We start from the raw sequence: 16,126 nt of genomic DNA, 5'->3' as shown, positions 1-16,126 counted from the left end.
CACAAGCAGCAGGGAGGGTTGGAGGGAATAAATGAATAAAATAAATCTTTAAGAAAATAAACAACCTATGGAATATAGTGAAGGCACTCTTGAGACAGAAATTTATAGCCTTAAATGCCTGTTAAAAAAGAAGAAAGAGCTAAACTCAAAGATTTAATTGAACAACTAGAGTAACTAGAAAAAGAATAGCAAACCAATTCCAAAGCAAGCAAAGGAAAGAAATAATAAAAATCAGAGTAGAAAGAAATGAAATTGAGAGCAAAAAACAATAGAGAAAATAAACAAAACCAAAATCTGGTTGAGATCAATAAAATTGACAAATGCCTTGCTAGACTAACAAAGAAAAAGAGAGAGAAGATGCAAATAAATGCAATCAGAAATGAAAGGGGGAAGTTACAACTGACCCTACAGAAATAAAAAAGATATTATTAGGAACTGTATGCCAACTAACCAGACAACCTACATAAAATGGACAAATTCCTAGAAATACAGAAACAACATACACTGACACTACAATATAAGAACTTAACAAACCAATCATTTAAAGAGATTGAATCCATCATCAAAAATCTCCCAGAAAGAAAAATCCAGAGCCAAGTGGCTTCACAGGTGATTTCTACCAAGCATTTCAAAAAGAATGAACATCAATCCAGTTCAAACTCTTCCAAAAAATTAAAGAGGAGGGAAAATTACCCAACACATTTTATGAATCCAACATCACCCTAATACCTAAGCTAGATGAAGACACTACAAGAAAAGAAAACTACAGACCAATCTCTCTAATGAACATAGATGCAAAAATTCTCAACAAAATATTTGCAAATCCAATGCAACAGCATATTTAAAAACTTATACATCATGACCAAGTGGGATTTATTCCTATATGCAAGCCTGGTTCAACATAAAAAAATCAATCAGTGTAATAAACCATGTTAACAAACTGAAGGAAATATACCACATGATAATCTCAATCAATGCAGAAAAGACATTAGACCAAATCCCCAACATCCTTTTTTGATAAAAACACTTCAAAAGATAGGAATAGAAGGAAAATTCCTCAGTATGATAAAAGGCATATATGAAAAGCCCACCGCCAACATCATACTCAATGGGGAAAGGTTAAATGCTTTCCCACTAAGATTGGGAACAAGACAAGGATGCCCACTGTCACCACTGTTATTCAACATTGTACTAAAAAGTTCTACCTAGACTAATTAGACAAGAAAAAAAAATTAAAGGCATCCAAATAGGATAAGAGGAAGTAAAACTCTTACTATTTGTAGATGACATCATCTTATATTTAGAAAATTCTGAAACGTCTACAACAAAGCTCCTTGAGCTAATAAATGAGTTCATAAAGTGGCAGGATACAAGATCAACAACAAAAAAATCAGTAACATTTTTGTAACTAGTACTGAACAATCTGAGGAGGAAATTAGGGAAAAATTCCATTTACAATAGTGTGGCAGTTTGATATTATTTACAGATTCCAAAAAGAGATATTGATTATGTTTGTAAACTGGTCTGTTCCTCTGGGCCTGATACCCTTTGATTGTATTAAATTAAAAGGTTTTATGTTAATGTAATTTATGTCAAGATTAGGGCTTTGATTGACCACATCATTAGGGTGACTTGGGGTTAAGTCCCCATCCCATTGTTGGGCTATATAAATGGGCACTCACTCAAGAAGAAGAAACACAGGAGAACTCAGAAGTAGATACACAGAGAAGATACACAGAGAGGGAGACAACTCCATAGACCTGGCAGAGGCCCTGGGAAGAGAGATGAGCCATTTGCTTGACAGTTTACAGTTGAACTTGTGAAGAGAACACAGCAGCTGAGTCCAAAAAGAAACAAGCCCTGGGAGAGAGATGGGCCCTTTGCCAGTCAACAGTTGAAATCAGAAGAAGCTGGACACATGGAGCCTTAAGAGAGAAGAGGAAAGCTTAACTCTTATAAACGTCACTGCCATCTTGCTTCAACACATGGCAATAGAGTTCTGTAAGGAAGTAACTTTGAGTTGGACTCTTTAGGGTCTTGTAACTGTAAGCTTTTACCCAAAATAAATACCCTTTTAAAAAGCCAGCAGATTTCTGGTACTTTGTATCAGCACCAATTTGGGGGACTATTACAAATAGTAACAAAAAGACTCACATACCTGGGAAGCAATTTTTAAAAAAGATTTATATTCATTTATTTATTTCTTCCCACCCATCAGTTTTGCACTTGCTGTGTCTGTTTGTCTTCCTTGTTCCTTTAGAAGGCACTGCAAACCGAACCTGGGGCCTCCCATTTAGGAGAGAGGTTCCTAATTGCTTGAGCCACTTCTGTTCCCTGCTTTATTGGGTCTCCCATTATGTTTTTCCTCTTGTGTCTCTTGTTGCGTTATCTTATTACATCAGCTTGCCCGTTGCGCCAGCTCACTGTCTTCTTTAGGAGGCACTGGGAACCAAACTAAGGATCTCCCAGGTGGTAGGAGGGAGCCTAATCACTTATGCCACATCTGCTTCCCCCAATAGGTAATTTAACCAAAGACATACAGGATCTATATGCAGAAAATGACAAAATAATGCTAAAAGAAATTTAAAAAGACCTAAACAAATGAAAAGACATTCCTGTATGTTTACATATGAGTGATATATTTCAATAAATTTTTAAAAATCCTAAAAAAGAAAAAAAGAAAAAAAAAAGAAAAGACATTCCATGTTCATGGATTGAAGACTAAATATTTTGAAAATGTCAATCCTACCCAAATTAATTTGTAAATTCAGTGCAGTACCAATCAAAATTCCAACAAAAGAATTTACAAAAAAACAAAAGGCAATTACCAAAATTATTTGGAAGAGAAAGTGCACCTGAATAGCCAAAACATTGTAAAAAGGGAATGGGATGAATTTCACTGCCTCACCTTGAAACTTATTAAAAAACTGCAATGGTCAAAACATCATGGTACTAGCATAAAGACAGATACTTCAATCTGTGGAATAGAATTGAGAGTCCAGAAAGAAATGCTTACCTTTATGGTCAGCTGGTTTTGACAAACCTACCAAGTCCATGTTAATGGGATAAAATAGGCTCATCAACAAATGGTGCTGGGAGAACAGGATATCTATGACCAAAAGAATGAAAGAGGACTCATGATTCTTCATGCAAGAATCAACCAAAGACCTAAATATAAAAGCCAGAACCATAAAACTACAAGAAGAAAATGTCAGGAAACACCTTAAAGATCTTGTGGTATGTGGTGTTTTCTTGGACCTTATACCCAAAGCCTGTGTAACAAAAAGAAAAATAGATAAATGGGACCTCCTCAAAATTAAACACTTTGCAACTCACAGGGCTTGTCAAAAGGGTGAAAAGGCAGTCAACTCAATGGGAGAGAATATTTGGAAATCACGTGTCTGAAATTGTTTACCATGATATATAAAGAGATGCTACAACTCAACAATACAAAAAACAGCCCAATTTAAAAATGGGCAAAAGACTTGAATAGACATTTGTCCCAAGAAGAAATAGTAATAGCAAAGAAAAAAAAGAAAAAGAAAAAATGTTCAATATCCTTAATCATTCAGGAAATGCAAATCAAAACTACAGTGAGATATCATTTCACACCTATCAGAATAGCCACTATTAAAAAGACAGAGAACTACGAGTGTTGTAGAGGATGTGGAGAGATAGGAACACTTATTCACTGTTGGTGGGAATGCAGAATGGTACAGACGCTGTGGAGGACTGTTTGGCAGTTCCTAAAGAAGTTGAATATGAATTTGTCACATGACCCTGCAATACTATTACTGGGTATATACCCAGAAGAACTGAGAGAGGTGACATGAATGGACATCTGCATACAGTGGCATTATTCATGAATGCCAAAAGTCAGAAACAACTCAGGTGTTATCAATTGATGAATGGATAAACTGTGGTATTCACACGATGGGATATTATGCACTTGTAAGAAGAAATGAAGTTTTAAAGCATATGACAACATGGATAAACCTGGAGAACATTATGTTGAATGAAGCAAGCAAGCCACAAAAGAACAAATACTGTATGATTGCATTACTATGAATTAAATATATTGTGTAACATATTGTATAATTCCATTTATAGAAAATGTAAATATAAATCAATTTATAAAGCTGAAATTTGATTAGTGGTCATGTAGGGCTAGGGAAGGCAGGCTACAGGGTGTGGAGTTTTTCTTTTTGGAGTAATGAAATAATTCTAAAGTTTTTTGTGATGATGAATGCACAACGTTGTGATTATACTACAAGCCATTGACTGCACATTTTGGATAGATTGTATGGTAAGTGAATGTATCTCAATAAAACTGCTTAATAGATAAATAAATAATTGTGCAGGAATAGCCAGAAATAACAGCTCTGTACAGAAGGGAAAGAGAAAGAGATTGAGAGATGAAGAATTTTCTTGTCTGTTTCTTATTATTACTATTATTGAAATAATGAAAATGTTCCTCAATAATGATTGAAGTAATGAAAGCACAACTATATGATTATACACAATACCATTGATTGTACACTTTGGATGAGTTGTATGCTTTATTACTATGTATCAATAGAAACCATTTGTTAAATAAAATCGACCTATGAGAAGGGGGAGCTGATACTGAATGTATGGAGAATGCTTAAGAAGGTTGATTGTAAATATGTGGTAAGGGATAGAGTTGATGGTAGCACATTTTAATGAGTATAACAAATACTGCTGATTTATAAATGTAATTGTGGCTGAAAGGGTTAGTCTAGGGAGGTTAATGTTCATTGAAAGACAACTAGAGGATAATCTAGGGACTGTATAACATAGTGATTTTGGTGGTAGATGAAGATTGTGGTTAATAATATAAATACAAGAATGTTCTACTGCAAGTGTTAAGAATATGGTGATATATGGAAAAAATACAACCAATGTAACTTACGGGCTACAGTTAGCAATAATAGCGTAACTTTTTGATGCTAAGGCAAAGTATCAATACTAAAGTATCAATACTAAAGGTCAAAAAAAGAATATGGGTTTTAGTTTTATCAGATATGAATATAATTAAGCATTTCCCCCCCCTTCATTTTCTTTATTAACAAGGAGACCTTGGTCATGTCATTTAACCAATCTGTGCTCATTTATGTATCTTCCTGAATACTGGAGAAACAATTGAGTTTGTTTTTAGGATTAAATGAAATAAATGTTCCTGGAATAATTTTTTAAAATAAATGTTCCTGGAAATAATTTTTTAAAGTAATGCTTCCATAATTTCTTTTTTTTTTTAAAAAAAGGTCTATTTATTTATTTTATTTCTCTCCCCTTTCCCCGCCCCCACCCCAGTTGTCTGTTCTCTGTGAGTATCTGCTGCATGTTCTTCTTTGTCCACTTCTGTTGTTGTCAGTGGCACAGGAATCTGTGTTTCTTTTTGTTGCGTCATCTTGTTGTGTCATCTCTCTGTGTGTGTGGCGCCATTCCTGGGCAGGCTGTACTTTCTTTCACGCTGGGCTCTCCTTACGGGGCTCATTCCTTGCACATGAGGCTCTCCTACGTGGGGACACCCCAGCATGGCACGGCACTCCTTGCGCACATCAGCATTGCACATGGGCCAGCTCCACATGGGTCAAGGAGGCCCGGGGTTTGAACCGCGCACCTCCCATGTGGTAGACGGATGCCCTAACCACTGGGCCAAGTCCACTTCCCTCCATAATTTCTTAAGCTGCCTTTTGTCTGTTATCAAGTAAATAAAATTTACTTAAAAACAAAAAAATCAACCTAGGAAGCTCAAATGGTTGGGTGCCTAAAAAATTCACATGGAGAATTTGCAGATCTTTTAGATACATAAATATATATGGATTTTGATTTTATTAACTAAGGCTAATCTGATTTATACAGATAAACATGAAACAAAATAGAATTAAAAAAATAAAGCAGCATATTAAAAGAATAGTGCCTCATAACTGAGATGAGTTTAGTTTGAGAATGTAAGGGTAACTCAACATAAAATATTAATTTACAGGAGGAAAATCTTATGTCATGCTCATTCAGTTCTGAGCAATCATTCAATAAAACCTGATTAAATTTAAACTCTGACCCAAAATAAATACATTGCAGATTGGTGCAGCTTTGGCCAGTCAGCATACATGCCAAAAGTGGACTTTGCTACCAGTGCAACAAATTCAAGTCCTCCGGCATTTATGCAATGCACCATGAGAATAATTTGTTTTTAAAGAAAGGAAAGGAAATTATAATAGTAAAAATAAATAAAAGTAAATAACTTCAAGTGAAAGAATAAATATGAATATCCTCAATATAATAGAAAGTTGTTGTCAGAATTCAAATTAATTAAAAACTTAAATATGAAAAGAATAATTTTCAACTCATTCCAGGAGGCAAGCATTACTTTGATAGTAAAACAGGACAAAGATATTAAAGAAAAATACAGACATATATCCTTCAGACACATTGATAAAATACTCCAAACAAAATTTTAGCAAATTAAATCCAACAATAAATAAAAAAGGATAATACATGATAATCAAGTGGGTCATATCCAAGAAACGCAAGTTTGGTTTAATATAGAAAAATCAATGTAATTCATCAGCCTTACAAATTAAACAATATAATCCATATGATTATCTCAATATATACACAAAAGCATTTGACAAAATCCAACATTCATTTCTGATGGGAAAAAACTCTCAGCAAACAAGAACTTAGAAGGGAATTTCTTCTACCTAATAAGGTGAATTTATAAAAAACCTATAGATATCATACTTAATGGTGAAAGAGTAGGTTTTTTTCCCACTAAGATTAAGAATAAGGTAAGGCTGTTCACTCTCACTACTTCTATTCAATATTGTCTTGGTGTTTTTAGCCAGTGTAATAAGTCAAGAAAAAGAAATAAAGGCATCCATATTGGAAAGGAAGAAGGAAAAGTGTCTTTATTCCTAGACAACATGCCTATCTTCATAGAAAATCCAATGGAATCTTAGAGTAATAAATGAGTTTAGCAAGGTTGCAGGATACAAGATCACTATACAATATTCAATAACATTTTAATATACCAGTAAGAAACAATTGGTAATTGAAATTTTAAAAATATTATTTATAGCATCAAAAATCTGAAATACTTGAAGATAAATCTGAAAAATGTTGTTTAAGACCTGTACACTGAAATCTTCAAACAATTACTGAGACATAGTTAATTAGATCTAAATAAAAGGAGAGACATACCTTGTTTGTGAATCAGAAGGATTAATATTTTTAAGATGTCAATTCTGCTCTAATTGGACTCAGTGCAGTCCTACTAAAAATCAAAACAGGATTTTTTGTGTGTATGTAGAAATTGACAGATGATTTTAAAATTCATATGTAAGGGAAAAGACTGAAAAAATTTGGAGGACTAACACTACCTGATTTTCAGACACATTATAAAGCTATAATAATCAAAAGTGTGATATTGACCTCAAAATAAACAAATAGATCAACAAAGCAGATCATAGAGTCCAGAAATAGACCACACATATATGGACAACTGATTTTTTTTTTAAAGGAGTAAAGGCAATCTAATACTGAAAAGATAGTTTTTTAAATAAATGATGCTAGAACAATTGGATGGCTAGCCACATACCAAAGGATGAAATTAGATCCTTATCCCATACCATATATAAAAATTAACTCAAAATGGATCATAGACCCAAATGAAAGAGGAAAAGTGTAAAATTTCTAGAAGGAAACACGAGAAATCTTTGTGATTTTTGGATTAGGCAAAAGCAAAATACAAAATACAAAATTATAAAAATAAAATTAGATTTCATCAAAATTAAAAACTTCTGCTATTCAAAAGACACTGTTTAGAGAATGAAGAAACAAGCTACAGACTGGGAGAAAATATTTACAAATCATATATCTAATAAGGTCTTATACCCAGAATATAAAATGAACTTACGAAACTCAGTAAGAAAAAAAAAACAATACAATTTGAAAATGGGCAAAGTGTTTGAACTTCAACACAGAAGATATACAGGTGGCAAATAAACACATGAAATGATGCTCAACATCATTAATCATTAGGAAAACGTAAATTAAGCTACAATGTGATTCTATTACATACCTACTAGAATGGCTAAAATTAAAGAGACTGGTTACACCAAACATTGGATAAGACATAGAACTGGAAAGCTCATTGTCTTAGTTTGCCATGCTACTATGGCAGACACCACACACTGGTTGACTTAAGCAACAGGAATTTATTAGCTTATAGTTTCAGGGGCTAGAAATTCCAAATTAATGTATCAACAGGCCATGTTTCCTTCCAGAGTCAGTAGCATTTTGGTGCTGGCTTGTTGCAATTCTTGGGGTTCACTGGCTTGCATCTCTATCTCCCATCACTTAGTGATCTCTCTTTTCATTTTCTTCTGACTTTTCGCTTCTTCTGTGGCCATCTCCTATTCTTTGGCTTTGGGTTTCTTCTCTTTATAAGGTCTCCAGTAATATGGATTAAGATTCACCCTGCTTTAGTTGACCACACTTCAATAATATCCTCAAAAAAATTACAGATAAGTTAATACCCACAGGAATACAGATAAGTTAATACCCACAGGAATACAGATTAAGACCATTCCTTTTTTGGAGTACATAATTCAACCTACCACATTCTTATATTGTTGGTGGGAATGTAAAATATTTACCCAAGGGAAAAAAGAGCGTGTGCTCATATACAACTTATATATGAAAGTCAATATCAGCTTTATTTGTAATAAAGACTGGAAGCAATTTAAATGTCTATCAACAGGTGAATGGATAAACAAAATTTCATATATCCATACATGGAATACTACTAGGAATCAAAAGCAAAGAACATGTGCAACAACATGAATCAATCTCAAAATCATTATGCTAAATAAATCTCATTTATTTAAAATTCTAGAAAATGAACATTAGTCTATGGTAACAAACTTCATGACTGAGCAATCTCATTCCAATAACTTTTTTCTAAAAATATTAACATGAGTGCATAAAAATATATGTCCAAGGATATTTGTTACATTGTTTTTATAAAGCTGAAAAATTGGAAGCAACATGGATTTTTTAAAAAAGAGAAGCTGTACATTTATACAATGGGTAGTAGTTCTCAATTGTTAAAATTAATGAGGCAAACTTTATGTGTAATACTTTAAAAGGTGGCAAGCGGACTTGGCCCAATGGATAGGGCAGCCACCTACCACATGGGAGGTCTGCATTTCAAACCCTGGGCCTCCTTGACCTGTGTGGAGCTGGCCCATGCGCAGTGCTAATGTGCTCAAGGAGTGCTGTGCCATGCAGGGGTGTCTCCTGCGTAGGGGAGTCCCACGCACAAAGAGTGCACCCCGTAAGGAGAGCACAAAAGAAAGTGCAGCCTGCCCAAGAATGGCGCCACACACAGGGAGAGCTGACACAGCAAGATGACGCAACAAAAAGAAACACAGATTCCCAGTGCCGCTGATAAGGATAGAAGTGGTCACAGAAGAACACACAGAGAGCAGACAACTGGCAGGGGGGTGGAGTGGAGGGGTGGGGATAAATAAATAAATAAATCTTTAAAAAAAAACTTTAAAAGGTCTCTATAAGTTAAAAAAAGATATTATAGAACAATATGAAAAGTAAAGCATATTATCATTATGCTATAGGTTTATGTTTGTTCATAAATATGGGCATGTATCTAGATGCAAATTCTGGAAGGACTATACTCCGCAATAGTGAAAATTATTATCTCTGAGTTGATAGGGAGAAGATAGTCATGTTTTACTTTACGCATTTATTATAAAGAAGCAAAAATGGTAGGATTATGGGTGTTTTTATTTTTCCTTTTTATATTATTCAGTTTTTCTAGAATTAGCTTATTTATGTATTATTGTGTAATTAACTTATTTATTTTAACACAAAATGAAATCTACATACTTTTCATATACAAAAGGAAAAGCAGTAAATTTACAGTGATTTACAGTGAGGAAACTTGGCGGACAGTTTTAGTCAAGTGATCAAAGGAAACATCATCAGTAACTGGACGAATAGATATCATGTGCCTCTTAATAGAATGCACTAAGAAGGAAGGGTACAGCATCACTTCTGTGGCATTCCTACCTAAAATGCATAACCTGAATTTAACCATAAGGAAATATCAGACAAGCCCAAATCGAGGTACATTTTGTAAATCAACTGGTTAGATCTCTTCAAAAGGTCAGAGTTGTGAAAGATAAAATTTAGGATCTGTTTCAGATGAGAGGAAACTAAGACCAGACAACTAAATGCAATACGTGGTTGCAGTATGTATCTTGTGTCTGATCCTACCAGGAAAAAGACACTAGTGGGACAACTATAAAAACTTGAATAATGTCTGTAGGTTAGTTAACAGTATTGTATTAATGTTAATTTCCTGATTTTGTTAATTGTTCTGGATCTGTGGGTATGTAAAATGTTAACATTTGGGGGATCTAGGCAAAGGCTGTAAGGGACTTCTTGAAATGTTTTTGCAACAATTTTATTATAAGTTAGAAGTCTCTTCAAAATTGAAAAGCTAAGAAATAAAAATTTTTTTTGTCTTTTTTTTTAATGTTATATTCAAAAATTCTGAGGTCCCCATATACCCCCCACCCCAAGAAATAAAAATTAAAAGACCAATTAATGTAAAAGATCTACTCTTAAAAAGATCTGTATCAAATATTTCTTTAGCTTACTGGATATAATCATGTACTCTTAAAAGTAAAGCAAGGCTCAAGTAGAAATTTAATTTAATAGATAATATTACCAAAATAGTGGCTTAAAATCTGCTTAGACTCCAGCTAGCAGTTAAAATGTACTTTAAACACAGAACTGTGCCTTCTATAGAATTTAATTTCCTCTTAAATAAGTTAATGAGGCAGGTTAGGATAGTGAAAAGGGGACAGTGTCTGGCCCTGCAGACAACATGGCTGACAGACAATATGGCCAACAGACACACGTCAGACTCAGCCGGGACACCTCCTGAGAAGGCTGTTGGGAGGACCCCATGAGAATCTCATTTGGAATGAGAAGGAAAGTCCCAGATATTCTCAAAGGGCTTCACCATTGGATCCCTGAGAAATGACAGGTGGGACAACCAATCAGAACAGTAAACAGACTTTAAAAAGCCCTGACCTGGGCCCCACCCATGCCACTCCCCCTGCAGCATGCTCTTGGTCCATGCCTCAGACTGTGTACTTTTCTCATTTTCTTGTTTCTTAATAAACTCTTTACTCCCTTGTCTACCCTATGGTATGTCCTTAAATTCTTTTACATGACATAAGCCAAGAACCTAGAAGCCCAGAAACCAGAGTCATCCGGTAACATTAATATTTTGAATACTAAATCTGCCAAGTCTGCTTTTCTTTTTTGGACAAATCTTTCTCTGAACTTTGTGACAATCTTGTGATGGGGGAAGGGAAGAAAAGGGAGGCCACACCATTTTAGAGGAAAGAAAGGTAATGTGGAGGGGAATTCTTAACTCATAGGCATTTTTAAATAACTGACATTTTTTTGAGTAGTAAAAATTTTAAGAGGAAAAATAAAGGACTTCTAAATTACCTTCATACTGCTTTCTATGGTTTTATAACCAAGGGTTAAGAATTAACAAAAATCATGATTACTAAATCATTATATAGATGCCTGTACATTATAAGGTAGCCAAAGGTTAATACCTGAAATTAGTAAAGCTAACTAGAGTGGTTTCACCCCTGTTTATGGTTACTCTAGACTTAACCTCACCCTCCTGTGTGCTTACCTTTGTGATGGTAATTCTAGATTGACCTTATCTTTGTTTATAGATCATAGTTCACCCTTGTGTATGCTTACTACTGTGATGGCAATTCTAGATTGAATTTGCCCTTGTTCATAGATTTGCTCACCCTTGTGCATTCTTACTATTGGGATGGTAACCATTCCACTCATGTCTCTTTAACACCCATATGAAAAAACCTCTAGAATCCATACTATGCCAATGGGAAACATATTCTTTACATTATGAGTTCTAGAATCTTGACATTGGATCTTGAAATCTGATTTCAAGTCCTAAAAACAGGAATCTTTCCTATGAGACTTCTAATATCTTAAAATTCAAATCTGGTTTGTAATTTTATTTGCAAAATTATTAATAGGAACATACCTTTCATTCCTGGTATCTGGAACAATTCTCTCATGGCCCAAACTTCTACTGATAATGACATTTAATCCGTATTTTAAAAGTCCATCAAATAATTCTGGGTCCGAATAGTTTAAATTGTCAGCTGCAAGGAAAGGTAATTAGAATCATGTGAGAGAATGTTTACTACTGTTGCTCTCATGCAGGACAATAAGAACAATTATATCCTGAATAAACTCTTTTTAAAATGAATTGGAGTCATTTGCTTAGAACCTAAACTAAGCCCAGATGACAAGGTTAAAGGTGGGAGTTCAAAGTATTTACACAAAGTAAAGCAAATCCTTAGCAGACCATGAACAACTACTTACTCTTCAGTCATTCATTCTCTCCAGGGAAGGAAGTTGCTTAGCCTTCTTGATTCCATCACGATTCACAACTGTAATTGTGAAATTGTGGTAACAGAGGAATTCACGAGAAGGAGGATTACAGAAAGTAATTTTATACTGATAAGAAATATGTCACAATAGACATTTGACAGTAATGGGGGGAAGCAGATGGGCTAAAGCAATTGAGCTCCTGCTTACCACATGGGAGGTCCTGGGTTCCATTCCTGGTGCCTCCTAAAGGAGACAACCAAGACAGCAAGCTTATACCATAGGCTGGCACAGCAAGCAGATGCAACAAGATGCAACAAAGATACACAAAGAGGAAACACAAAGAGAGACAAAACAAAGCAGGGAATGGAAGTGGCTCAAGTGATTAGGTGCCTCCCTCCCACATGGGTGGTTCCGGATTTGATTCTGCTGCCTTCTAAAAAAAGAAGACAAGGGAAGCGGACTTGGTCCAACGGATAGGGCATCTGCCTACCACCTGGGAGGTCCGTGGTTCAAACCCCGGGCCTCCTTGACCCGTGTGGAGCTGGCCCATGCGCAGTGCTGATGCGTGCAAGGAATGCCCTGCCACGCAGGGGTGTCCCCTGCATACAGGAGCCCCCTGCGCAAGGCATGTACCCTGTAAGGAGAGCCACCCAGCATGAAAGAAAGTGCAGCCTGCCCAAGAATGGTGCCACACACACAGAGAGCTGACACAGCAAGATGACACAACAAAAAGAAATACAGATTCCTGGTGCCACTGATAAGGATAGAAGCGGTCACAGAAGAACACACAACGAATGGACACAGAGAGCAGACAGTGGGGGTGGGGGGGGGGGGGTGGAAGGGGAGATAGAGAAACAAATCTTTAAAAATAAATAAATAAATAAAAAATAAAAAAAGAAGAGGATCAGACAACAAATAGACATAGCAAGTGCAAAACAATGAGGTGAGGGAAGAAATTAAAAAACAAAACTAAACTAAAAAAGCTCCAAGAAAAGCCTGTTCTCCCCAGCTAAAAGACCAGAAAAAGGGTGGCCTAACAACAGAAAATCTTTGGTAATACCTGCTCTCTTCCAGCCAAACACTAATGAAAAAACCATACCACCCCCTGTGGTTTCAGCATCTTCCACCCACCCCTAATCACAAGGAAAGAGAGGGCAGCACCCCATTTCCCTGCCCACTGGTGTCGGCAGGACTGAGCAGACACCTTATCTTCTGTCCCCTGGCTGGCAGAAGCAGGCAGCATTCTGATTACCCCAGTAAGGGTGTCAGCAGGCTGAGCAGCGAGCTGATCTTGATCTTCTGTCTGCTCTACTTCCCCCCAGCAAGGCATTGTCTGGTGGTATTAGCAGCACGGTGAGCCTCAAACCCCACGTGGCCGCAGCAGACCTAATGAGATGTTGTCCACTTCTCCCCATGCTCCCAGGGTCAGCAGAGTCCAGTGGGGAACTGACCCTCCACATCCATCTGCCATTAGCTCTGCCTGATGGGAGTGGATGGGACCCTGAGTAGGAATCTTTCAAATGAGGGAGTGCCAGACGGAAGGAAAAATATAAGAAAGGACAAGAAATAGCACCCTGTGTGCTGCCAACTAAAAGCTGAATCACTAGGAAATGGTGGGAGGTGAGACTGGAGAGAGATGAGTTGGGAACAGATTCACAGAGCCGATGGCAAGGAACAGATCCCAGAGGGTCTTATGTCCAAGCCCTGTAGGTGATAGACAGCCACTGGAGGACTTCAACAAGACAGAGACATGGTTAGATTTGCATGCTAGGTTTCTTCTTTATGGTGTCACTGGGGAGTCTGAATTTAATGAGGACAAGACTGAAGGTGGAAGAACAAGCACAGAATGCTGCCTTTAAGGTCCAAATCCTGGAGTGGAACTGGGCATAGAAACAGAAGAGTGAATGGCAAGAAGACTGTAGCAGGAAGACATAGTATTCACTAAGCAGAACGCAAAAGCCACCTGTACCTGAAAGGAGGAGGCACTTTGCAGATTTATAATCTAAGTAAATCCCCTAGACAAAGACTCAAAAACAAAGAATGCTTGTTTTTGTTAATATTGTGATTTTTTTTAATACCCGTATCTTTGGTCTGAGAACAGTTTCTTTAGTTCTAACAATTTGCTGGGAATGCTTAAATTTTTTTTTTTTTTTTGAAGATTTATTCTGGCCTCCAATTTCTAAACTCTTTTCTTTGGAGGGTTGATTTTCCATTTGGTTTTCAAATATGAACACAGCAAAATGACCTCTTAGAAGATTAATCTTTGTTCTTTCTATTTTATGTTCCCTTGGAAATTATTCTACTCATGTTTGGTTGGTACCATGTGCATTGCCTGGAAGAGCAGCCACTTTGATAGAGCAGGAGAGAGAAGAAAAATAAATCAAGGTTCTTTTTTACTCATGGAATCAAGCTTTCAAGAACCGACAGGGAAATAAGGCACAGACCTATCCAATGATATACTGGAAAAAGACTGGAGGTGGACTGAGACCTTCCTTGTCCTTGGTAAGACAGAGGAGGGTCAGGTGAGCTGGAGGTAAGGAAGAGAAGAGCTGGCCTCAGCATCTCAGGACCAGAAAGTGCTTGGATGCCATTTTGTGCAATTACCCATCCAATTCCTGAATCTTGTCTTCTCAAAGCAAAATAAAATAAAACCTGTATTACTCAAATGATTGCTAGTGTTCTGGTTAGTTTAATTTTCTGTTTGAGATTTGAGAACTCTATTAGTTTCGATCTTCAGTGTTGCAAAATCTTTCTAAAGTGCTCCCTTTCTGACCTTGTTAAGTATGGTTTACTATAAGTGATTTAATCATTTTCATTCAGCTAGTATTTTTGCTCAGGGATGAGGGGTTATAAAATAAGCATAATACATGATGTCTAGTTTTTAGGTCATTATAAATTAGGTCAGGCATGAAGACTTAAAAACATGAAACAGAGGACAAGAAAGAAAAACTAAAATGTCCAATATAAGAGGAGACTTAAAAATCATTGAGATCAATTGCTTGGAGATTAAGCAACTTCTAAATTCAAGTGGTTTGTGTACAACTGATAAAATTTACAGATGGTAACAAAAAGTAAAACAGAGTTCAGAGCAGAGATTACATTCCGAGGAAAAGAGTTACAAGAGGCATTATATGGGAGAAAGGTCACAGGCTCCCCGCGTGTCTGTGAGAAGCTGCCAGGTGCCAGGTATTGCTGCAGGTATTGCATCCACGAACAAAGCAAAGGTCCCTGTCCTCCCTTATAAACTCTATAGTGTGCCAATGAAAACATGAGGTGCCAGAGTTGGCAAGGGTCCAGAGAAACCAATTCTCCTTCACTATTAGTAGAAGTGCAAACTGGCTACATTCATGGAGAATAATTTAATAGTTTATTTATTTTTTAAATGCATGTATGCCATGACTTAGCTCTCTAGTTTCTTGAAATCTGTTCTATATAAAATACAGCATTATATGTATTTTTAAAATGTGTGTGTGTTTATTTCTCTTTATGTGTATGTATTATAAAAGAAGTTCACTGCATCCATTTGTAATTGTAAAAAACTGGAAACAGCTTTAACGTCCATCAAAAAAGGAATGATTAAATAAGATCTGATGCATTCATACTGTAAAACACTAAAGTGTGG

General features: G+C 36.1%; 1 protein-coding gene across 1 annotated transcript in view; it reads right to left on the bottom strand.

Moving 5' to 3' along the window:
- Positions 1–16,126, bottom strand: part of GALNTL5 (polypeptide N-acetylgalactosaminyltransferase like 5) — a 74,822-nt gene that overhangs the window by 49,794 nt on the left and 8,902 nt on the right. Inside the window, 1 exon segment of the mRNA XM_058298016.2 lies at positions 12,152–12,272. Within this exon segment, the coding sequence (XP_058153999.2) occupies positions 12,152–12,272 (121 nt within the window).

The sequence above is a fragment of the Dasypus novemcinctus genome, chromosome 5, assembly GCF_030445035.2.
Source record: "Dasypus novemcinctus isolate mDasNov1 chromosome 5, mDasNov1.1.hap2, whole genome shotgun sequence".
Classification (NCBI taxonomy): Eukaryota; Metazoa; Chordata; class Mammalia; order Cingulata; family Dasypodidae; genus Dasypus; species Dasypus novemcinctus.
Note: the sequence above shows the minus strand (reverse complement) of the source record. Positions and strands in the feature narration are given on the sequence as shown.